We start from the raw sequence: 25,824 nt of genomic DNA, 5'->3' as shown, positions 1-25,824 counted from the left end.
TCTTGTTTTGATTTATATTTACTTATTCGATTTATGTTTACTTATTTGATTCATATTTCATGTGTCATCTCACTGAGTTTGAGCATCTCATTGCTCCTGCGGCAATAGGGTTATGGGCTATTTCCGTTTCCTTGATAGTAATGTTCCTTTCCATATCATTTGTCCATTTGAAATTTGATTTGTTGTTCATTGAGTTATATATGCATACAGTAAACATAAAGGTTTATTATAAAAAGTGGCAGTTCCTTTCTTGCTGTCTAGAGACAACTACTTTCAGCTGTTTTTGATGTTTTCTTTAGTGTTTATATTATCAAATAATGTGCATATAATTTCTTTTAGCTTAAGGCTAATTATCAATTGTTGATTGACTTACATTACAACAGTTTATCTCTCTTCCCTGCTCTCCCCACCAAACACACAATACATATAGGTACCTAGTCCCTTCATTCTCCATCGGTGCAAATACTGCTGTGCAATCAACTTTTTAAAGCTTTACTGTATTCACATTATTGTGAACACTTTCCACAGCTGAGCCATGTGGTATTCTTTTGTTACTTTTCTATTCTTTCACAATTTTTGCTTTCTCTGGAGTTAATATTTTTTTTTGTTGGTTGCTACAGTTTTCAGTGTACTTAGTTTTCACTGCAGTGCTAAGCCATCTACATGTTTTTTTCTAATTGACTAAATCCTCTCTTAGCATATTAAAATACCAAAGTCCATGAGTTTAATTAAAGACATCTGTTTCTGAGCCTTCCCACCTACTTTATTCAGAATGGATTTCTTCCTCAGTTTTGTGCTTAACTTTTACCTTGAAGTATACTTTGTCATCATTATGAGTAGCTTTATTTTTCATTTTCCTTTCTCTAGAAGTTTTTTTTTTTGTCTTTTTTTGGTGTTTAGTGATCCAGAATGTTATGATGTTTCTTGATGTAGTTCTACTTTTATGTATTAGATGAATGTCTTTTTAAATTGACACATAATAATTGTACATATATTGATGGACACTGTAAATTTGAAGATTCATGCCTTTTAGGGAAAATAGTTGGATTTCTTCTTTTTTTTTTTTTCTTTCTGAAAATCTGTTGTTTGAACTTGGACATTCTCATCTGTTCTATTTTCTATTCCTTTTAAAATCCTTTTTTCTGGGAACTTTTTTCTGCTTTCATTTTCTAGCCTTTCTGTTGAAATTGAATTTTTCATTTAAGCTGTGTGGGTTTTTTTTTGTTTGTTTGTTTGTTTGTTTATTTGTTTTTGAGACAGTCTCACTCTGTTGCCCAGGCTGGAGTGCAGTGGCACGATGTTGGCTCACTGCAACCTCCACCTCCTGGGTTCAAGTGATGCTTTTGCCTCAGCCTCCATAGTCACTGGGACTACAGGCGTGTGCCACCACACCTGGCTCATTTTTGTATTTTTAGTAGAGATGGGGTTTCAGCATATTGGCCAGGCAAGTCTCCACCTCTCGACCTCATGATCTGCCCATGTTGGCCTACTAAAGTGCCGGGATTATAGGCATGAGCCACTGTACCTGGCTTTTTTTTTTTTTTTTTTTTTTTTTTAAATTCAACAGAGTTTCATTAAGCAAAGAACAATTTGCGAATCAAGCAGCCTCCTCAGCCAGAGTAGGCTCAGAGAAACTCCAGCACAACTGCATGGTGGAAGAAGATTTATGAACAGAAACAGGAAAATGATGCACAAAAAGTGTAAGTGAGGTATAGAAAAAGTCGTTTTGGTTACAACTTGTTGTTTGCATTATTTGAACACAGTTTGAACAGTTGGCCCACTTTAGTTGGCCAGTGGTGATTGGTACAAGAGTAGGTTACAGTCTGTTTACACTTCCATCTAGGTTATAGTTCACTATGTACAGTGAAACGTTTAGGCTGAACTTAAAATATGCAAGGAGGCAGTTTTAGGCCAAACTTGATTCAACAGCTCTTTTTTTTTTTTTTTTTTTTTGTACTGTAAGTTCTAGGGTACATGTGTACAACATGCAGGTTTGTTACATACGTATACATGTGCCATGTTGGTGTGCTGCACCCATTAACTCGTCATTTGCATTAGGTATGTCTCCTAATGCGAACCCTGCCCCCTCCCCCCACCTCACCCCACAACAGGCCCCGGTGTGTGATGTTCCCCACCCTGTGTCCAAGTGTTCTTATTGTTCAATTCCCACCTATGAGTGAGAACATGTGCTGTTTGGTTTTCTGTCCTTGTGGTAGTTTGCTGAGAATGATGGTTTCCAGTTTCATGCATGTCCCTACAAAAGACATGAACTCATCCTTTTTTATGGCTGCATAGTATTCCATGGTGTATATGTGCCACATTTTCTTAATCCAGTCTATCATTGATGGACATTTGGGTTTGTTCCAAGTCTTTGCTGTTGTGAATAGTGCTGCAATAAACATACGTGTGCACATGTCTTTATAGCAGCATGATTTATAATCCTTTGGGTATATACTCAGTAATGGGATGGCTGGGTCAAATGGTATTTCTAGTTCTAGATCCTTGAGGAATCGCCACACTGTCTTCCATAATGGTTGAACTTGTTTAGTCTCACCAACAGTGTAAAAGTGTTCCTATTTCTCCACATCCTCTCCAGCATCTGTTGTTTCCTGACTTTTTAATGGTCGCCATTCTACCTGGTGTGAGATGGTATCTCTTGGTTTTTATTTGCATTTCTCTGATGGCCAGTGATAATGAGCATTTTTTCATGTGTCTGTTGACTGCATAAATGTCTTCCTTTGAGAACTGTCTGTTCATATCCTTTGCCCATGTTTTGATGGGGTTGTTTGATTTTTCTTGTAAATTTTTTTAAGTTCTTTGTAGATTCTGGATATTAGCCCTTTGTCAGATGGGTAGATTGTAAAAATTTTCTCCCATTCTGTAGGTTGCTTGTTCACTCTGATGGTAATTTCTTTTGCTGTGCAGAAGCTCTTTAGTTTAATTAGATGCCATTTGTCAGTTTTGGCTTTTGTTTCCATTGCTTTTGGTGCTTTAGTCATGAAGTCCTAACCCATGCCTATGTCCTGAATGGTATTGCCTAGGTTTTCTTCTAGGGTTTTGATGGTTTTAGGTCTAACATTTAAGTCTTTAATCTATCTTGAATTAATTTTTGTATAAGGTGTAAGGAAAGGATCCAGTTTCATCTTTCTATATATGGCTATCTAGTTTTCCCAGCACCATTTATTAAATAGGGAATCCTTTCCCCATTTCTTGTTTTTCTCAGGTTTGTCAAAGATCAGATGGTTGTAGAGGTGTGGCATTATTTCCAAGGGCTCTGTTCTGTTCCATTGGTCTTTAACTGTGTTTTGGTAACAATACCATGCTGTTTGGGTTATTGTAGCCTTGTAGTATAGTTTGAAGTCAGGTGGCGAGATGCCTCCAGCTTTGTTCTTTTGGATTAGTATTGTCTTGGCAATGCAGGCTCTTTTTGTTCCATAAGAACTTTACAGTAGTTTTTTCCAATTCTGTGAAAAAAGTCATTGGTAGCTTGATGGGGATGGCACTGAATCTGTAAATTACCTTGGGCAGTATGGCCATTTTTACGATATTGATTCTTCCTATCCATGAGCATGGAATGTTCTTCCATTTGTTTGTGTCCTCTTTTATTTTGTTGAGCAGTGGTTTGTAGTGCTCTTTGAAGAGGTCCTTCACATCCCTTGTAAGTTGAATTCCTAGGTATTTTATTCTCTTTGAAGCAATTGTGAATGGGAGTTCACTCATGATTTGGCTGTTTGTTATTGTTGTATAGGAATGCTTGTGATTTTTGCACATTGATTTTGTACCCTGAGATTTTGCTGAAGTTGCTTATCAGCTTACGGATATTTTGGGCTGAGACAATGGTGTTTTCTGAATATACAATCATGCCATTTGCCAACAGGGACAATTTGACTTCCTCTTTTCCTAATTGAATACCCTTTATTTTTTATTCCTGACTGATTGCCCTGGCTAGAACTTCCAAAACTGTGTTGAATAAGAATGGTGAGACAGGGCATCCCTGTCTTGTGCCAGTTTTCAAAGGGAATGCTTCCAGTTTTTGCCCATTCAGTATGATATTGGCTGTGGGTTTGTCGTTAATAGCTCTTAATATTTTGAGATGTGTCCCATCATATCTGGCTTAGTTTGGCCAGATATGAAATTCTGGGTTGAAAATTTTTTTCTTTAAGAATGGTGAATGACTGGGTGCCATAGCTCATGCCTGTAATCCTAGCACTTTGTGTGGCTGAGGCGGGCAGATCACCTGAGGTCAGGAGTTTGAGACCAGTCTGCCTAACATGGTGAAACTCTGTCTCTACTAAAAATAGAAAAATTAGCCAGGCATGGTGGCACATGCCTGTAGTCCCAGCTACTCAGGAGTCTGAGGCAGGAGAATCGTCCCATCAATACCTAGTTTATTGAGAGTTTTTAGCATGAAGTGCTGTTGAATTTTGTTGAAGGTCTTTTCTGCATCTCTTGAGAAAATCATGTGGTTTTTGTCTTTGGTTCTGTTTATATGAGGGATTACATTTATTGATTTGCACATGTTGACCCAGGCTTGTATCCCAGGGATGAAGCCAACTTTTTTGTGGAGGATAAGCTTTTTGATGTGCTCCTGGATTTGGTTTGCCAGTATTTTATTGAGGATTTTTGCATCGATGTTTATCAGGAATATTGGTTAAAATATTTCTTTTTCTTTTTTAATGTTGCTGCCAGTCTTTGGTATCAAAATGATGCTGGCCTCATAAAATGAGTTAGGGAGGATTCCCTCTTTTTCTATTGATTGGAATAGTTTCAGAAGGAATGGTACCAGCTCCTCTTTGTACCTCTGGCAGCATTCAGCTGTGAATCCGTCTGGTCCTGAACTTGTTTTTGGTTGGTAGGCTATTAATTATTGCTTCAATTTCAGAACTTGTTATTAATCTATTCAGGGATTCAGCTTCTTCCTGGCTTAGTCTTGGGAGGGTATATGTGTCCAGGAATTTATTCATTTCTTCTAGATTTTTTTAGTTTATTTGCATAGAGGTGTTTCTAGTATTCTCTGATGGTAGTTTGTATTTCTGTGGGATCGGTGGTGATATCCCCTTTATCATTTTTTATTACATCTATTTGATTCTTCTCTTTATTAGTCTTGCTAGTGGTCTATCAATTTGATTGATCTTTTCAAAAAACCAGCTCCTGGATTCATTGATGTTTTGAAGGGTTTTTTGTGTTTCTATCTCCTTCAGTTCTGCTCTGATCTTAGTTATTTCTTGCGTTCTGCTAGCTTTTGAATGTGTTTCCTCTTGCTTCTCTAGTTCTTTTAATTGTGATGTTAGGGTGTCAATTTTAGATGTTTCCTGCTTTCTCTTGTGGGCATTTAGTGCTATAAATTTCCCTCTACACGCTGCTTTAAATGTGTCCCAGAGATTCTGGTATGTTATGTCTTTGTTCTCATTGGTTTCAAAGAACATCTTTATTTCTGCCCTCATTTAGTATGTACCCAGTAGTCATTCAGGAGCAGGTTGTTCAGTTTCCATGTAGTTGAGTGGTTTTAAGTGAGTTTCTTAATCCTGAGTTCTAGTTTGATTGCACTGTGGTCAGAGAGAGAGTTTGTTGTAATTTCTGTTCTTTTACATTTGCTGAGGAGTGCTTTACTTCCAACTATGTGGTCAATTTTGGAATAAATGTGATGTGGTGCTGAGAAGAATGTATATTCTGTTGATTTGGGATGGAGAGTTCTGTAGATGTCTATTAGGTCTGCTTAGTGCAGAGCTGAGTTCAATTCCTGAGTATCCTTGTTAACTTTCTGTCTAGTTGATCTGTCTGATGTTGACAGTGAGGTGTTAAAGTCTCCCGTTATTATTGTGTGGGAGTCTAAGTCTCTTTGTAGGTCTCTCAGGACTTGCTTTATGAATCTGGGTGCTCCTGTATTGGGTGCATATATATTCAGGATAGTTAGCTCTTCCTGTTGAATTGATCCCTTTACCATTATGTAATGGCCTTCTTTGTCTCCTTTGATCTTTGGTTTAAAGTCTGTTTTATCAGAGACTAGGATTGCAACCCCTGGCTTTTTTTTTGTTTTCCATTTGCTTGGTAGATCTTCCTCCATCCCTTTATTTTGAGCCTTTGTGTGTCTCTGCATATGGGATGGGTCTTCTGAATACAGCACACTGATGGGTATTGACTCTTTATCCAATGTGCCAGTCTGTGTCTTTTAGTTGGAGAATTTAGTTCATTTACATTTAAGGTTAATATTGTTGTGTGTAAATTTGATCCTGTCATTATGATGTTAGCTGGCTATTTTGCTCGTTACTTGATGCAGTTTCTTCCTAGCATCAATGGTCTTTACAATTTGGCCTGTTTTTGCAGTGGCCAGTACTGGTTGTTCCTTTCCATGTTTAGTGCTTCTTCTAGGAGCTCTTGTAAGGCAGGACTGGTGGTGACAAAATCTGTCAGCATTTGCTTGTCAGTAAAGGATTTTATTTCTCCTTCACTTATGAAGCTTTGTTTGGCTGAATATGAAATTCTGGGTTGAAAATTCTTTTCTTTAAGAATGTTGAATATTGGCCCCCGCTCTCTTCTGGCTTTGAGAGTTTCTGAGGAGAGATGCGCTATTAGTCTGATGGGCTTCCCTTTGTGGGCAACCCAACCTTTCTTTCTGTCTTCCCTTAACATTTTTTCCATCATTTCAACTTTGGTGAATCTGACAACTATGTGTCTTGGAGTTGCACTTCTCGAGGAGTATCTTTGTGGTGTTCTCTGTATTTCCTGAATTTGAATGTTGCCCTGCCTTGCCAGGTTGGGGAAGTTCTCCTGGATAATATCTTGAAGAGTGTTTTCCATCTTGGTTCTCCACGTCACTTTCAGGTCCCCCAATCAGACATAGATTTGGTCTTTTCACATAGTCCCATATTTCTTGGAGGCTTTGTTTGTTTCTTTTTACTCTTTTTTCTCTTAACTTCTCTTCTCACTTCATTTCATTCATTTGATTTTCAATCACTGATACCCTTTCTTCCACTTGATCGAATCAGCTACTGAAGCTTGTGCATGTGTCATGTATTTCTTGTGCCATGGTTTTCAGCTCCATCAGGTCATTTAAGGTCTTCTCTATGCTGTTTATTTAAGTTAGCCATTTGTCTAATCTTTTTTTTTTTTTCTTTTTTTTGAGATGGAGTCTCACTCTGTCGCCCGGGCTGGAGTGCAGTTGCTGGATCTCAGCTCACTGAAAGCTCCGCCTCCCGGGTTCACACCATTCTCCTGCCTCAGCCTCCTGAGTAGCTGGGACCAGGCCCCCACCACCTCGCCTGGCTAGTTTTTTGTATTTTTAGTAGAGACGGGGTTTCACAGTGTTAGCCAGGATGGTCTCGATCTCCTGACCTCGTGATCCGCCCGTCTCGGCCTCCCAAAGTGCTGGGATTATAGGCTTGAGCCACCGCGCCTGGCCTTGTCTAATCTTTTTTCAAGGATTTTAGCTTCTTTGCGATGGGTTCGAACATCCTCCTTTAGCTCAGAGAAGTTTGTTATTACCAATTGTTGGAAGCCTTCTTCTCTCAACTCGTCAAAGTCATTCTCTGTCCAGCTTTGTTCTGTTGCTGGCGAAGAGCTGCGTTCCTTTGGAGTGGAAGAGACAGTCTGATTTTTAGAATTTTCAGCTTTTCTGCTCTGGTTTCTCCCCATCTTTGTGGTTTTATCTACCTTTGGTCTTTGATGATGGTGACGTACAGATGGGGTTTTGGTGTGGATGTCCTTTCTGTTTGTTAGTTTTCCTTCTAACAGTCTGGACCCTCAGCTGCAGGTCTGTTGCTGTTTGCTTGAGGTCCACTCCAGACCCTGTTTGCCTGGGTATCAGCAGCGGGGGCTGCAGAACAGCAAATATTGCAGAATGCCAAATATTGCTGCCTGATCCTTCTTCCTCTGGAAACTTCGACTCAGAGGGGTACCCGGCTGTACGAGGTGTCAGTTGGCTCCTACTGGAAGGTGTCTCCCAGTTAGGTTACTCGGGGGGCCAGGGACCCACTTGAGGAGGCAGTCTGTCCGTTCTCAGATCTCAAACTCCGTGCCAGGAAAACCACTACTCTCTTCAAAGCTGTCAGACAGTGACATTTAAGTCTGCAGAAGTTTCTGCTGCCTTTTGTTTAGTTACACCCTGACCCCAGAGGTGGAGTCTACAGTAGCAGGCAGACTTCCTTGAGCTGTGGTGGGCTCCACCCAGTTCAAGCTTCCCGGCTGCTTCGTTTACCTATTCAAGCCTCAGCAATGGCAGACATTCCTCCCCCAGCCTCGCTGTCACCTTACAGTTCAATCTCAGACTGCTGTGTTAGCAGTGAATGAGGCTCCTTGGGTGTGGGACCCTCTGAGCCAGGCACGGGATATAATCTCCTAGTGTGCCGTTTGCTGAGGCCATTGGAAGAGCGCGGTATTAGGGTTGGAGTGTTCTGATTTTCCAGTTACCATCTCTCACAGCTTCCCTTTGCTAGGAAAGGGAATTCCCCGACCCCTTGTGCTTCCCGGGTGAGGCGATGCCCTGCTCTGCTCCCTGGCCTGCACCCACTGTAGGACAAGCCCCATTGAGATGATCCCAGTACCTCAGTTGGAAATGCAGAAGTCACCCGTCTTCTGCGTCACTCACACTGGGAGCTGTAGACTGGAGCTGTTCCTATTCAGCCATCTTGGAATCTCCACCATCTTTTGCTGGTTTTCAAAGGGAGTGCTTCTAGCTTTTGCCCATTCAGTATAATATTGTCTGTAAGTTTGTCGTAAATAGCTCTTCTTATTTGAGATATGTTCTATCAATACCTAGTTTATTGAGAGTTTTTAGCATGAAGCGGTGTTGAATTTTATTGAAGGCCTTTTCTGTATCTATTAAGGTAATCGTTGTTTTATTCATTGGTTCTGTTTACCTGATGAATTAACGTTTATTGATTTGCATATGTTGAAGCAGCCTTGCATCCCAGGGATGAAGCCACCTTGATCATGGTGGATAAGCTTTTTGATGTGCTGCTGGTTTTGGTTTGTCAGTATTTTGTTGAGGATTTTCGCATCCATGTTCATTAGGATATTAGCCTGAAGTTTTCTTTTTTTGTTGTGTCTCTGCCGGGTTTTCGTATCAGGATGAAGCTGGCCTCATAAAATGAGTTAGGGAGGAGTCCCTTCCTCTTAATTGTTTGGAATAGTTTCAGCAGGAATGGTACCAGCTCCTCTTTGTACCTGTGATAGAATTTGGCTGTGAATCCATTGGGTCCTGGGCTTTTTTTTAGTTGCTAGGCTATTTATTACTGCCTTAATTTCAGAGCTTGTTATTGGTCTACTCAAGGATTTGACTTCTTCTTCGGAGGGTGTATGTGTCCAGGAATTTATCATTTCTTCTAGGTTTTCTAGTTTATTTATGCAGAGCTGTTTGTATCCTCTGATGATATTTTGTATTTCTGTGGGGTCAGTAGTGATACCCTTTTATCTTTGTATTGTTTTTTTTGATTCTTCTCTCTTTATTAATCTAACTAGTGGTCTATTTTATTTTTTCAAGAAAACAGCTCCTGGATTCATTGATTTTTTTGAAGGGTTTTCATGGCTGTCTCTCCTTCATTTCCACTCTGTCCTTAGTTATTTCTTGTCTTCTGCTAGCTTTTGTATTTGTTTGTTCTTGCTTCTCTAGTTCTTTTAGTTTTGATGTTAGGGTGTTGATTTGAGATCTTTCTAGCTTTCTGATGTGGGCATTTAGTGCTATAAATTTCCCTCTTATCACTGCTTTAGCTGTGTCCCAGTGATTTTGGTATGTTTTCTCTTTGTTTTTATTGGCTTCGAAGAAATTCTTGCTTTCTGCCTTACTTTCATTATTTACCTAGGAGTCATTCAGGAGCAGGTTGTTCAATTTTGATGTAGTCGTGTGGTTTTGGGTGAGTTTCTTAATCTTGAGTTTTGCACTGTGGTTTGAGAGACTGTTTATAAGGATTTCGTTTATTTTGCATTTGCTGAGGAGTGTTTTAATTCCAATTATGTGGTTGATTGTAGAGTAAGTGCCATGTGACACTGAGAAGAAGATATATTTTGTTGCTTTAGGGTGGAGAGTTCTGCAGATATCTATTAGGTCCTCTTGATCTGGAGCTGAGTTCAAGTCCTGAGTATCCTCGTTAATTTTCTGTCTCTTTAATACTCCACTGTCTAATATTGTCTGTGGTGTATTAAAGTCTCCCACTATTATTGTGTGGTACTCTAAATCACTTGTAGGTCTCTAAAAACTTGTTTTATGAAACTAGGTGCTCCTATATTGGGTGTATATATATTTAGGATAGTTAGCTCTTTTTGTTGAATTGATCCCTTTGCCATTATGTTACGTCCTTCTTTGTGTTTTTTTGATCTTTGTTGGTTTAAAGTCTGTTTTGTCAGAAATTAGTGTTGAAACCCTTGCTTTTTTTCTGCTTTCCATTTGCTAGGTAGATTTACCTCCATCTTTTTTATTTTGAGCCTATGTGTATCTTTGCACATGAGATGAGTCTCTTGAATAAAACACACTGATTGGTCTTGACTCTTTATCCAGTTTTCCAGTCTGTGTCTTTTAATTGAGGCAGTTAGCCCATTTACATTGTAGGTTAATATTGTTATGCGTGAATTTGATCCTATCATCATGATGCCAGGTGGTTATTTTGCACACTGGTTAATCCAGTTTCTTCATAATGTCATTGGCCTTTGTAGTTTGGTGTGTTTTTTTCAATGGATGGTACTGGTTTTTCCTCTCCCTATTTAGTGCTTCCTTCAGGAGCTCTTTTAAGGCAGGCCTGGTGGTGATGAACTCCCTTAGCATTTGATTGTCTATAAAGGATGTTATTTATCCTTCACTTATAAAGCTTAGTTTGGCCAGATATGAAATTCTGGGTTGAAAATTTTTTTCTTTAAGAATGGTGAATGACTGGGTGCCATAGCTCATGCCTGTAATCCTAGCACTTTGTGTGGCTGAGGCGGGCAGATCACCTGAGGTCAGGAGTTTGAGACCAGTCTGCCTAACATGGTGAAACTCTGTCTCTACTAAAAATAGAAAAATTAGCCAGGCATGGTGGCACATGCCTATAGTCCCAGCTACTCAGGAGTCTGAGGCAGGAGAATCGCTTGAACTTGGGAGGAAGAGGTTGCAGGGGGTTGAGATCTCGCCCCTGCACTCCAGCCTGGGTGACAGAGCGAGACTCTGTCTCAAAAAAAAAAAAAAAGTATTTAATATTGGCCTCCATTCTCTTCTGTCTTGTAGATTTTTTTTTTTCTGAGATACCCACTATTAATCTGATGGGCTTCCCTTTGTGGGTGACCTGGCCTTTCTCTCTGGCTGCCCTTAACATTTTTTCTTTCATTTCAACCTTGGAGAATCTGATGATTATGTGTCTTGTGGTTGATCTTCTCATGGAGTATCTTAGTGGGGTTCTCTGTATTTCCTGAATTTGAATGTTGACCTATCCTGCTAGATTGGGGAAGTTCCCCTGGATGATATCCTGAAGTGTGTTTTCCAACTTGGTTCCATTCTTCCCATTTCTTTTAGGTACTCCAATCAGTCATAGGTTTGGACTTTTTACATAGTCCCATAATTCTTATAGGTTTTGTACATTACTTCTTACTCTTTTTTCTCTAAGCCTGCCTTATTTCAGCAAGATAGTCTTCAAACTCTGATGTTCTTTCTTCCACTTGATTGATTCAGGCTATTGATTCTTGTGTGTCATTCACAGAATTCTCATGTTGTGTTTTTCAACTCCATCAGGTCGTTTATGTTCCTCTCTTTTTTTTTTTTTTTGGAGACGGAGTCTCACTCTGTCGCCCAGGCTGGAGTGCAGTGGCCGGATCTCAGCTCACTACAAGCTCCGCCTCCCAGGTTTACGCCATTCTCCTGCCTCAGCCTCCCCAGTAGCTGGGACTACAGGTGCCCACCACCTCGCCTGGCTAGTTTTTTGTATTTTTTAGTAGAGACGGAGTTTCACCTTGTTAGCCAGGTTGGTCTCGATCTCCTGACCTCGTGATCCGCCCTTCTCGGCCTCCCAAAGTGCTGGGATTACAGGCTTGAGCCACCGCGCCTGGCCTATGTTCCTCTCTAAACTGGTTATTCTAGTTAGCAGCTCCTGTAACCTAGTATCATGGTTCTAAGCATCTTTGCATTGGGTTATAACATGCTCCTTTACCTCAGTGAAGTTTGTTATTACGTACCTTCTGAAGCCCACTTCTGTCAATTCATCCATCTCAAGACTGTCCAGTTCTGTGCCCTTGCTGGAGAGGTCTTATGATCATTTGGAGGAGAAGAGACAATCTGGCCTTTTGGGTTTTCAGCGTTTTTTTTCATTGATTCTTTCTCATCTTCATGAGTTTGTTTACTTTGGATCTTTGAGGCTGCTGACCCTTGGATGAGGTTTTTTTGAGGATTTTTTTCGTTGATTCTGTTGTTGCTTTCTGTTTGTTTTTCTTTCAACAGTCAGGTCCCTCTTCTTTAGGGCTGCTGTGGTTTGTTGGGGGTTCACTTCAGGCCCTATTCATTTGGTTCGTTTCCACGCCTGGAGATGGTACCTGAGGAGGCTGGAGAACAGCAAAGATGGGTGCCTGGCTCTTTCCTCTGGGATCCTTGACCTTGAGGGACACCAAACTGATGCCAGTAGGAACGTTCCCGCATAGGATGTCTGGTGACCCCTTTTGGGGTGTCTCATCCAGTTGGGGGGCATGGGAACCAGGACCCATTTAATGAAGCACTTTGCTCTATGGCAGAAGGGGTGTGCTGCACTGGGGGGAAACCAACTCTTCTGGGCTGCCCAGATTCCTCAGAGCTAGCAGGAGGAAAGACTAAGTCTGCTGTTCCATGGAGACTACAGTCACCTCTTCTTCTAGGAGCTCAGGCCAGGGAGATCAGAGTTCTGTCCCTGAGCCGCTGGCTGGAGTTGTTGTAGTTCCTATAGGGAGGTCCCACCCAATGAGGAGAGCTGGATCAGCGTCTGGTCTGAAGAGGCGATCTGGCCAAGATCTGCCACAGCTGGTGTGCTGTGCTGTGGGGGAATACCTCTTGGTACCAAGCCATTCAGCCTCCTTGGCTCTAGCAGGGCAAAGCATGTCCTGGAGCTATAGTGGTAGCTGCAGCCCTTCAGCCCTGGGAGCTTAGTGTCTTAGGTAGCTAGCCACAGCAGTGTTGGCTCTGCTGCTCCCCCAGGGAGCTCAGATGGCTTAGATAGTAGGCAGCAGCAGTGGTGGCTGCCACCCTTCCCTCAAGGAGCTCAGATGGCTTAGACAGCAATCATCAGCAGCAATGGTGATGGCCACCCCTCCCTCCAGGAGCTCTGCAGACTTAGGACGATTCCAGTTGAGTGGCTGTTGAGAATCTGCATGACTCCGTGGTTGGGACTGAAGGCCTCAGTGGTGTGCGCTCACGAGTGGGATCTTCTGACCATGGGGAGCACAGTTCCATGGAAAAGCACGGCTTCCCCGGCTGGGTAGCATGCTCACTCACCGCCCCACTTGGCTGAAGGGAGGGGGCTCCCCTGCCCTGTGTAGATCTAAGGTGGGCTGCCGCACCACCGTCCTCTTCCTTCCTCTCCATGGGTCGCCAGCCACCTAGTCAGTCCCAATGATAAAACCTGGATGCCTCACTTGCCAGTGCAGGATTCGCATGCTGTTTTGGTTCTTTTCAGTGGGAGCCTCTGATGGCTGCTGCTTCTAATTTTTTTGCCTCCTGCCCCGTTTTTTTTTTTTTTTTTTTTGAGTATAAGTTCTTTTTACCTACATAAAGATACTAAAGTTTTAATCTGTCATATTTTCTTTTTTCCTTCTTAATTGCTTTCTGTATTTCTTATCATGGTCTCTATCTTTTAAATTGGACGTTTATTCAAATATTTGAAAATCAGTAAGAAGATGCTTGGAAACTATACAAGAAAGTGGGACTTGTAATTTGTGGTCTCTACTTTAGTGGGCCCTTTCTGTGGCATTTTTTTGGAAATCCCTAATGTCAGTATATTTGGTTTTTCCTTGTTCTTACAGGATTCCGTAGAGAAACCTCTTACTGTTCGCTGCCTGAGGAATGTAAGCCTAGTGGGAGAAGAAGGCTGTGTGGAAATAGTGATGGGTGTCAAGTGTTAGTATAGAAACTTTGATTGAAACCTGTGACACCCTTTGTTGTCTTCTCTTTCTTGAGCTCTGCCTACCTTCCAAGAAGCACACTGGGTTAGCTGCATGAAATGCGGAAGGGAGTCTGGAGGTCAGACTCCTTAAACTGGCTTTCAGGCAGCTCTTCTGTTTTCAATTTCACTTTTACCCCCCAATTTAGAGATATTTGTTACCACCAATTCCTGTGTGTTTTTGAGAGGTTCTGTAAGATGAATCAGGTTTATTCTGTTTTTCACATTGTGGCTGATAATTGAGGTTTTTCTATGTCTCGAATTACTGCTTGTTATTTTGATTTCCAGGTTCTAAAATTTTGTTACCACATCGTTTCCATTCTCCTTGTCTTTGGTGGTTTTACTGCCTACTGGAAAATCCTTTTACTTTTGAATTTTAGTATTTATGGAGGGAGCAGTGAATGTGCATGTTCAGTCTGCCATGTTTAACTAGAGGTCCTTATCAATAACAGCTGTTTTTAAAATAAGGAAGACTAATTCTTTGTCATGAGTTCCAAAACTACTTTTTATTGTCTACCACTTAACCCTATTTAAGTTTCTTTTTCTATATGGATATTATTAATTTACATGTAGTGAAATTTTTCCCAATCATTATCTTTATGAGATTTGGGTTCTTTCTTTTTTTTTTTTTTTGAGATGGAGTCTCACTCTGCTGCCCAAGTTGGAATGCAGTTGTGCGATTTCTGCTCACTGCAACCTCCAACTCCCAGGTTCAAGCGATTCTCCTGCCTCAGCCTCCAGAGTATCTGAGACTATAGGTGTGCGCCACCATGCTGGGCTAATTTTTGTATTTTTAGTAGAGATGGAGTTTTGCCATGTTGTCCAGGCTGGTCTCGAACTCCTGACCTCAAGTGATCCACCTGACTTGGCCTCCCAAAGTGCTGGGATTACAGTCATGAGCCACCGCATCTCGCCCTCCTTTCTATTCCCCTATTTCCTTTCAGTTCCTTCTTTCTTGTTCCGTGTCCGGGGAAGGGTTGGCGGGAAGGGCCTTTCCTTTCTTCCTGAAGGGTTATGTGGGGTAGAAGGGTTTTCGCGGAGGGTTCGGTGGGATTTCTTTCTTTCTTTGTGTTGACGTTTGTAGTTCCTTTCCCTTTCCTTTTCCTTTTTCCTTTTCCTTTTTCCTTTCCCTTTCCTTTCCTCCTTTCCTTTCCTTTCTTTCCTGCCTTTCCTTCTTTTCTTTTTCTTTCTTCTCTTTCTTTCTCTCTTTCTTCTTTCTTTCTCTCTCTCTCTTTTTCTCTCTTTCTTTCTTTCTTTTAATATTAAAGAAAGTCTCCCTTACATTGAAGTTAAACAGAGAAGGCATACAATATAAGATTTTCTTCTGAATCTTCATTGTCCAGTTAAAACTGTAGGTTCTGATTATTTATATTAATGGAAGACTGGAATAATCTCAAATGTTCAGTAAGAGGCTAGTTGATTGAATTATGTTTACACAATGGAGCACTGAGCTGTCTATAAAAGGGAATCTTTTTGTGTATTTCTGTGGAGTTATTTTCAGGATATGTTGTTAAGGAAATAAAGGAAAACAGAAGAATGTTAATGGAATGCTACCTTTTGTATGGCACAAAGAAATATGAATGATCGTATTTGTTTATGTTTTTAAAAGAGAATGATGAATGGACAAAGTGAAAACTAATGAAAATGGTTAATTTTAGGAGAGGGGAGAGAAAAATATGGAGAAACATGGAAACAAGATATCTAGGATTATACCTTAATTATACCTAGATTTGACTTTGGACTCATCTTGCTGTTTACACACTAAATGTAAAAAAAAAAAAAAAAAAAAAAAAAAAAAAAAAAAAAAAAAAAAAAGAAATGAAGCCACAATATTTAAAAGCTGCAAACAAAGGGATTAGTAAATTTAAATATCAATCAAGTTAGTGACATATTCATGCAGAGAAAAGAATTTACTTCAAATAATCTAATTTTGATTGCTAATTTCCAGTGGGATATATTCTAAGGTGAAAAACATCCTCAAGGTAATCTGAAACTGCATTTATTATATGTTTAGAAGTAATATTGCTGTTGCTGTTTTGAAATTGTTATACATAATTATAGAGCAATTAAGTAATTATAGTAATGTCATAAGGAACTAAGATTTTCAATATAAGAGAAAAAGACAAAAGTATAAAGTTAAAGTAGTTAAATAGGAAACCTGAATCTTCATAATAGAAATAAAATTATGAACTTTTTTTTTTCTTAAGTTATATTTTTCCCAGCATTATCAGTGGAATAGTAGCAACTGCTTCACTGTGAGCTGTTATCTGTATTGTCTAAATATCTTTTTGTTCTAAGAAGAGACAGGAGTGGCTGATTCTGGGTCTGGGCCAGGAAGTGTGGAGGATGATCCTGGGATATCTTACTGTTTTAGAAGCAATCTAAGACTAATGGGATAGTGTCAAAAGGACTCCAGAGCCAACCAGAAGGGGCCTGCTACTGCCTTAAGATGGACAATTTGAGAATCAGAAAAATAATGACTGCAATGGATTGACATACATAAAGTATATAAAAAATACATGCATTTGAAAAGGCACTAAAATAGAAAACAAAAAATAAACTTTATCAGTTACCTGCTGAAATTGCTAGGACACCAACTTATTAGTATGCAAATTGATAAAAAGAAAATTTAAGCATTTTTTCTAGCCTTTTCTGTACAAACTGTATTTTAGTGTAACTAAAACATTACTGAGGAAAAGTTCTTCACAGAAGAATTCTAGCTAATAAATACAAGATAAATTATATAATCAGAAAAATCATAATTTGATAATCCTTAATGAAATAGTAGATGTAGGAAATGATCATTAATGAATGCTAAATCATTAGGTGAAAGGTTGATGGGGAGGACTACATACTAGAGAGGTCAGGGTGATACCATCTGACCAATGATCTTTAGCACCACTAAAATTGAGACATCCAGATAGTGCTTCATTCAATAGGAGGTAGACAGCGGTAATCAACTATGAAGTTATTTTACCAAGGGAAAAAAAGGAAAGGAAACAAAAGAAATTAAACTAAATCTAAATAATCTTCTAGATCTAATGATCACTTTATAGGATATATGGAGAACTAGAGAAAAAAGTTAAATGACACCACGGTAAAGCATAGTAAAGCACTTATCCAAATAAACATGACTGTTTTCCCAACAAATCAGTGGCATGGAGGAAAATATTGGGACCTGTAACTGCAACAATCTAATGCACACCATTGAACTTGTGTAAATTCTGAGCATTTATTTAGTACTTATCTATTATTATTATCTATTATTACTTTTAAAAGTGTCTCAGCTGGCCGGACACCTGTATCCCAGCACTTTGGGAGGCCGAGGCAGGTGGATCACCTGAGGTCAGGAGTTCGAGACCAGCCTGGCCAGTATGGTGAAACCTGGCCAATATGATGAAACCCTGTCTCTACTAAAAAAGTACAAAAATTAACCAGGCATGGTGGCATGCGCCTGTAATCCCAGCTACTCAGGAGGCTGAGGCAGGAGAATTGCTTGAACCCGGAGGGTGGAGTGAGCCAAGACCGCGCCATTGCACTCCAGTCTGGGTGACAGAGCAAGATTCCATCTCAAAAAAAAAAAAAAAAGTTTCTCAGCCTTTGATATAGGGGAACTAAGTCCTGTTAATGGGATGGGGAATGTGTCAGTAAGTGCTAGGAATGGAGCGTTTAGGATTATGTTTTCACTATAGAATTGACAGTGCTTATCTACATGGCCGTGGTCTCAATGCATCCATAATCTTTTAATTGTAAAGTTTTGCTGCTTTTTCCCTGTCTCTATATTTTTTCTTCTACCCCACTGAAACTGTTCTCATTGCTAGACATCTGCGCATGGGTGGGAACATGAATATTGACATATCTGAGAAAAGTTAGAGAAGGACTAAAAGGGATCCAAGCAAATGAAGAGTTTTTGTGACAAGACTAGCCTTTTTGGTATAGCTTTATGAAGTCAAGATTGATATAACCTTGGAATCACTTTCAGGTATCATCTTTTAGTTCTACAGGTGCTCATATAATTGCCCAGTTTTCGAAAAAACTTCTGAATGAAGATATTTCTATATTTTCTGGATCAGAAATGTTGCCTGTGGTTAAAGGAGCTTTTATTTCTGTGTGTCGTCAGATATATAGTACATGTGAAGGCTTGCAGGTGTTAATCACTTACAATTTGCACGAATCTATAGCAAAGGTGTGGAAAAAGGTAAGTATTTTCAAGATTCGTTTTTCCTCCCTGCAAATCTTTATTTCAAATATAAGCACCATTCTAGTGTTGTACTTTGGATGAAATAGTTAACTGGGCAAATATGACTTCTTTAGCATCACAGTACTCTAGGTGACATAATGCGTCTTAATTTGGCACAGGATGACTGCAGTATCTCCTTTCCCAGTGGGACAAAGTTCTAAGACTTAAATGGGTACTGCAGATTATTTTCTTCTCCTAGATGAGGCTTTAGGTTAATTTTCCTTACATAGACTAACACTCTTTGGGAGTTATTTTAAAGTAATTTTTAGAGACAGCTGGGTTTTCATTGTGGATACTAGAGATCGTAATGTAGCAATAGCCATATATGTATATATCAATGGACAACGAAGTCTTTTACCCCCATTTAATAAGGTTTATTTGTAAAATATGTCACATAATATTTAATTAACAACCAGATAATTTAAAATTTGAAGATAACTTTGATTTTAATAACATTAAGGATAAAACCAAGATGCAGCATAGGAAATCTTACGGGTAGTGCTATCAGTAAGAAAAATAATATAAATTATTCTGCTATTTTTTTAGACAAGTTTGCTATCAGAAAGAATTCCTACTCCAGTAGAGGGTTCTGATTCTGTTTCTTCAGTAAGCCAGGAATCCCAAAACATGTAAGTACAATTGATGAAAGTCATCTATTTATTATATTTGCTGAAATAAATTTAAAATTTATTAAAATGTAATAGAATACTATGGCAAAAATGTTTTACAGGATGGTAAATATATATATACAGGTTCAAGGAAAATTAGTTTGGAAGAACTTTAGAGATCATACAATACTCATAGCCTTTTTGAAATCTAACAATATTTATTATACTTGTTTCATTCTGGTTTTACATCTTAGATTAGGAAACGTGACTTATTATCATGTTTCCAGAAAATTTGGAGAATTACTAAATACTAAAGTTGGAAAGTTAACTGGAGAGTTCAGTAGAAATAATATTTTCTCAAGTACCAATTAAGTGTATTTATATTTAAAATGCGATTTTTCTAAATGTGTTGGGAGGGCATTTCAATTAGGTTTTGACTTTGGAAAATTATTTAAATCAATATTTATATCAAATTTTAATGTAGATGTCTCCATGTTCCTTTACAGATATCAGTAGGATATAGAGTCAGATTAATGGGGAAAATAGATTTTTTGAACTAAACTCTGGCAACATATTTTTCTGGGTTCTGTTCTTATTTTATAATCGAGTATTGGCATAGTCTAAAATGGTAATTAGAGATAACTTGAAAGGGCTATTCTTTGTTAAAGAGATGTTGAAGTGGAATTTGAATTTTTTTTAAGGTAGGTATAGTTGAGGTTACAAAACAATCAAACAAAAAGCCTTCTGCATTTCCTTAACAGTGTAATGGTTCAACAAATAGTTAATTCCCTAAACATTTGCTATAATTTATTTTCTAATACAGTTGTCACACAATTAGCTGCTTTGTTTTTTTTTTTTTTTTTTTTTTTTTTTTGCATTAAAGGGTGAGAAAAAACATTTCTATAGTTTATTTTTGAGGTAATTTTTAGATCTCATTTTTATTCATTAATTTTCATTTTTAATTTCAATAGTTAATATTTCAATTTTTATTTCAATAGTTTTCAGGGTACAGGTGCTCTTGGTTACATGGATAGATTCTTCAGTGGTGATTTCTGAGCTTTTTGTGCATCCATCACTCAAGCAGTATACACTGTACCCAATATGTCATTTTTTATCCCTTATCCCCCTTCCAAATTTTCCTCCTGTACCCCCAAAGTCCATTATATCATGCTTATGCCTTTGCATCCTCAGAGCTTAGCTCCCACTTATAAGTGAGAACATATGATATTTGTTTTTTTATTTCTGAGTTACTTAACTTAGAAAAATGGCCTCCAGCTCCATCAAGCTTGGTGCAAAAGACATTATTTCCTTTTTTTTAAATGACCGAGTAGTATTCCATGGTGTATATGTACCACATTTTCTTTATTCACATATTGGTTGATGGGCACTTAGATTGGTTTCATATCTTTGCGATTGTGAATCGTGCTCCTATTAACATGCTTTTGCCTGTGGCTTTTTTGTGTAATGACTTCTTTTCCTTTGGGTAGATACCCAGTAGTGGGGTTGCTGAATCAAATGGTAGTTCTACTTTTAGTTCTTTAAGGAATCTCCATATTGTTTTCAATAGTGGTTGTACTAGTTTACATTCCCACCAGCAGTGTAAAAGAGTCCCACCACATACATACCAACATCTATTGTTTTTTTGACTTTTTAATTATGGCCTTTTTTTCTTGCAGGAGTAAGTGGTTTTAATTTGCATTTCCCTGATGATTAGTGATGTTGAACACTTTTTTTTCAACTGCTTGTCAGCTGTTTGTATGTTTTGAGAATTGTTTCTTCATGTCCTTTGTCCACTTTTAAATGAGATTATTTGTTTTCTCTTCTTGCTGATTTCTTTGACTTCTTTGTAGATTCTGGAAATTAGTCCTTTGTTAGACATTGCATAGTTTGTGAATATTTTCTCCCACTCTGGGTTGTGGTGACTCTACTTATTTCTCTTGCCATTCAGAAGCTTTTTAGTTTAATTATGTCCCATTTATTTATTTTTGTTTGTGTTGAAATTGCTTTTGGGGTCTTAGTCATGAATTGCATAAGCTAATGCCCAGAAGAGTTTTTCCAATGTTATCTTCAAGAATTTTTATGGGGAGTTGAGGTTCGGAGAATTCATGCACAGCAGAATATTAATAGGAAAATAGAATGAAATTAGTATGTAGATGAGAGAACCTAGGTATAATAAAAATGCTGACATATGCAGTTAACATTTTTTTAATTCAGTGAAGGGAACTTATAGGTATAGAAAATGTAGGAATAAAAGAATTCACTACCAAAGAAACCGTGTTTTTATTTAATTTTAAACCTTTATTGATTAGTTTGCAACCAGTATGTACTGTGTAGCTTTAATTGTAAATAGGGTTAAGCTCAGCTAAGACATAGTCTTTGTTTTCAGTTTTTAGTATCTTAAAAAAAAGCTCTTTCTTTTATCTATTTCAGTATGGCTTGGGAAGATAATTTGCTAGATGATTTACTACATTTTGCTGCCACCCCCAAAGGATTACTACTTCTTCAAAGAACAGGTGTTATCAATGAATGTATGACATTTATGTTCAACCAATATGCAAAAAAATTACAGGTATGAATTACCATCTACCACAGGCAAAGGGAGTTTTTGTAGTTGCAAAAGCCGTTAAGAACATCATTCTGTTTTCTGTGTATGAAGAAGTTATTAAGCCTCAATTGAAAAACTGTATAGCATTGTAATAGTCAACTTCATTTTTTTTTTTTTAAGGAAAATATTAGAGAGTTGATACTAGTGTCTGTGGCTGTATTTACAGAATTGCAAATAACCAGATGGAATTGAAGAATGCACTTAATTATCGTATGTTTTATAATTATGATATCAAACATCTGGATGTAGTGAAACTGGGTGATTTTCCTAGAGAAAGAAACCTATTGAGTCTAAATGTATATGTCAGTGAAGGTTTAGGCCTCACATTTTAAAGGAAACAAAAATATTTGTAGAGGCGTTCTATTATTCTACTGTTAAATACATTTACAATGTATTTTAGTCTTTACTCAAACAGTAAAAGGCCAAAGGTCACTGGGTTGTAATCAGCTTTTTTTCTGTCATACTAAATATCCCTAGAGTTTTGGGCTTTTTAAGATCTTAGGTATGATTTTAAAAGTTTTTCAGAGTTTGCTTTTGCAATTCTTACCATCTTGAAGGAATGTCTAGTTAGCATGCCATGTTTTCTTGCTTCTCATTGCTGTTCCATATTTATGTTGTTAGGTCAGCAGGCATAAAAAATTTGGCTGTGGAGTTTTGGTTACACAAGTGGCATCAACAGCAGCAGGTGGCGTTGCACTAAAAAAGTCAGGTAAATGTTTCTTTTCATTAGAATTATAATTATTTTAAACATAAAATGAGCAAGCCAACTGAAAATTTAACTGGCACAATCAAGTATCAGGATATTTACTCTAAAATTCTTTTTACTAAGTTAGACCTTATGTAAAAGAAAGTTACAGGATTTTCTTTTTGTCTTTCTTCTTCCATGAAATTCCAATAGTTTTGTGTTTCTGTGAAATGTATGCAACCTTGTTCTCTTGCCTTGAGCTAAAGGCAAATAATGAACTCAGGAGAAACGTACTTAATGCTTTAAGAATCTTCCTTCATCTTATAAATCAGAAGAATATCATCTTCTCTCAGTACAGTCCCATCTGATAGGATTATCTAATGCTCATTGTCAGTGGCTTATATGTGCTTCAAAGTTTACACTCATTTACATAAAATTTCCTAATTCCCTTGCTCCCTCTTTTCTTCTTGAAGTCATTTGTCTCACCACTTAGCTTTCACATTATCTTTGGCAGTAAGTATATATTCTTCCCTGTCCATTTGATTTGTAAGAAGTTAAAACATTGGAAATTTAATGTATCTTTTTTTTTTTTTTTTTTTTTTTTTATGAGACAGAGAGTTTCACTTTTGTTGCCCAGGCTGGAGTGCAATGGCACAGTCTCAGCTCACTGCAACCTCCGCCTCCTGGGTTCAAGTGATTCTCCTGCCTCAGCCTCCTAAGTAGCTGAGATTACAGGCACCCACCACCACGCCTGGCTCATTTTTGTATTTTTGGTAGAGATGGGGTTCCACCGTGTTGGCCAGGCTGGTCTTGAACTCTGACCTCAGGTGATTCACCTGCCTTGGCCTCTCAAAATGCTGGGATTACAGGTGTGAACCACCACACCCGGCCAATATGTCTTATATTAAGGTTATCTGAGCTCTGAACAAGGTACAATCCCTGATAGAGATGCTGTGACAATATTTTTTTCAAGGCTTAGAGTTGAATTATAATGAGTGATCACTACTGATTCTCTCTTTAAATACAAATGCTTTTCCTATAGTATATTTTAAATTTGTTTTTTGGCCGAACTAATCTGGACTACTTGTATTATGAAACATGTTTCTTGGTTAAAAAAAAAAAAAAAAATTGTCCTAAACTGAACCACGAATTTTTTTTCTTCTACTTAGAATAAAATTCATGTAGTGTAGTATTCAGAGCACATTAACTGAAGTATTTGGAGACTAAATTTAATCTCAGATCTCGCCCTTGGTAAAGTCATTAAGCTTCTGAGCATGATAGTCTCAAACTTTTCGTGAGAGGAGTAAGTGTAGTTTTCAAAGTACAGGAGGAAGACGACAGTTTTTTGAGCTTCTCTAATGTCTTAGGTACTATATTAGGAACTTCACATGTATTGTCCTGTTGATACTTCATGGCAACCGTGGCATATGGCGTCATTATTTCACTTTTCAAATAGGAGAACTAAGGCTCCATGAAGTCGCGGGAGTTTTGCAAGGATGGACAGCTAATAAACTGGCATATTTGGAATTTAAACTCTAATATTCTCGGTTTTAGAGCCCATATTTTTTCTCTCATACCAGAAGACCCTTTCTGATCTAATATTGTTGTTATGAACTTCCTTATTTTATGATTAAATGTTGTGTTTTACACTTTTCCACATGATTTTTCTACTTGATTTTTTAATAGACTAATTTGATAATTGGGTTTTATATTCATTTTCATTTAGTTGTATAGTATGACTCATAAGAATTTAAAGACTGGGTTGAAGCAAAAGTTGTATAAAATGCAGAGTCGTTCTTAGTGTATGGAATTACAAAAAAAATTAGTTATATTGGAATAAGGGAGCATACACTCTTTGGATGCCTCCCCGGCCTCCTGTTAACCTCTTTCTCTCCCCTCACCTCTGAAAAACACAACCTGATTTCAGACTGCCTTACTTTGCTGGCTAATTTGCAGAGCAAAGTATAAACCTTTTTATGTTTCAGAAAACATGCTCAGAGAAGTTACTGGCCAAAGTGAAGAAGCTGGGACTCAAAATTCAGCAGTCTTCCAGGGAAATAGTCTCTCAGAATTTAGTTATTACAGAGTTTTATGATCATGAAATATCATAAAAGTATATTAACAATAGTAGATATAGTTTCTACCAAGAAGAGATTATTTCTTATATAAAATGCAAGTATGTGTCTTCTGTCAAAGTAGACCAGATTTGTCAGTGGGATCATCATATCTTTCCTTCATAATCCAAAGAAATATTATGCTATAAATGACTTGAAGTAATAATTCTTTTTAGGGTTTATTAATGAACTTATAACTGAATTATGGTCCAATCTGGAATATGGAAGAGATGATGTTAGGGTAACCCATCCCAGAACTACTCCAGTGGATCCTATTGACCAAAGCTGTCAAAAGGTAAGAAGTTATTTGACTGATAATACACAGATTTGAAAAGTATTTCACAGAAATGAATTCATTCAAACTTTATCCATATTCAGTTACAGCCAGCAGACTTTTTAATGTATTTATTTTTCCTCTTTAATTTTCAAATTATTATTTTTTATTTTCAAAATAAGTTTAGCAAATAATAGAAATCCCAGTGTTTCATGGGAATAATATTTTGCAAGAATGATTTTCTTTTACTTTATGTTTATTAAAGTTTTTCTCCCTTAATGAAGAGTAATACTGTACCAGACATGTTACAAAAAATCAAATCATTGGAACAAACAAAAACCAACCAACCAACCAATCAATATAAAAATCCAAGAAATGTTTTGCCCTATAGCTTGAATCTAATAGAAAATTGTCAGGAATATTTGAAGGAAGGGCAGACAGAGAGAAGATGCTATCATTTAGAGTAAAGTCACAACAAATCAGCCACCTAATGTTCTATCACAGTTCAATGACTTTTTACATTTAACATATTTTCCAAAGAAAGTGACAGTTTCTAACTTTGATTGTATGGTAGCTTAGACAATTTTTGTTCAAAAGATGTCATAAAATTGTTTAAAAAGCAAAACACTCCAATGTTTCAGAAGTTCTTCTTTCTGTACTAGTTTGCTCCCATAGAAAACACAAATTCTGGAAAAAAAAGGAAAAATCAAGTAGCTAAAAGCATTGGAATGATCAAAAAGAGGCAGAAAATAGAGGGAAGTTAATATATGGATGAATAGAGTGGTATTTCTTGAGATTCTGGCTTTAACAGATTTTTGGTTAAGGTCAAAAATTTGTGCTCCACTGATAGAAATCGACAATCTAAAATGCTTGGAGAACCGAATAGAAAGCTTAGGACTACACAGCAGGTGGAAAATTAAAGGGGGCCCCTGGAAAATAGATCCACAGAGGGGACACTCCAAACTCTGTGTATATATTTTGCCCAGAAATGTGACTAATAATTCAACTATGCATGTGAACTCTACAGAAATATCAGATGCTACCTACCACAGGTGTTAGAGGTTCAGTTTGAATCTGGCCAATGTAACTGCTAATTTTTTTTTTTTTTTTAATGTACTCTTTGTCAGGGAGTATAATAGAATCCAGGAACTGTATGGCATATCTCACAATGTATAGACATATGAAGAAAAAGGAAATTTGATTCATACTTGAGAAGAAGG

The 25,824-nt window shown here is 37.8% G+C and overlaps 1 protein-coding gene across 2 annotated transcripts in view; it reads left to right on the top strand.

Annotated features, from left to right (window-relative positions):
- The window catches only part of TBC1D32 (TBC1 domain family member 32), a 255,150-nt gene that overhangs the window by 64,034 nt on the left and 165,292 nt on the right, over window positions 1–25,824 (top strand). For both annotated transcript variants that reach the window (XM_030929510.1, XM_030929511.1), the window contains 5 exons: window positions 18,075–18,276; window positions 18,865–18,947; window positions 21,357–21,495; window positions 22,153–22,240; window positions 24,507–24,625. In XM_030929510.1, the coding sequence (XP_030785370.1) occupies window positions 18,075–18,276; window positions 18,865–18,947; window positions 21,357–21,495; window positions 22,153–22,240; window positions 24,507–24,625 (631 nt within the window). The remainder of the gene's footprint in view (window positions 1–18,074; window positions 18,277–18,864; window positions 18,948–21,356; window positions 21,496–22,152; window positions 22,241–24,506; window positions 24,626–25,824) is intronic.

Source organism: Rhinopithecus roxellana, chromosome 4 (genome assembly GCF_007565055.1).
Source record: "Rhinopithecus roxellana isolate Shanxi Qingling chromosome 4, ASM756505v1, whole genome shotgun sequence".
Lineage (NCBI taxonomy): Eukaryota > Metazoa > Chordata > Mammalia > Primates > Cercopithecidae > Rhinopithecus > Rhinopithecus roxellana.
This window is presented reverse-complemented; position numbering and strand designations above follow the sequence as displayed.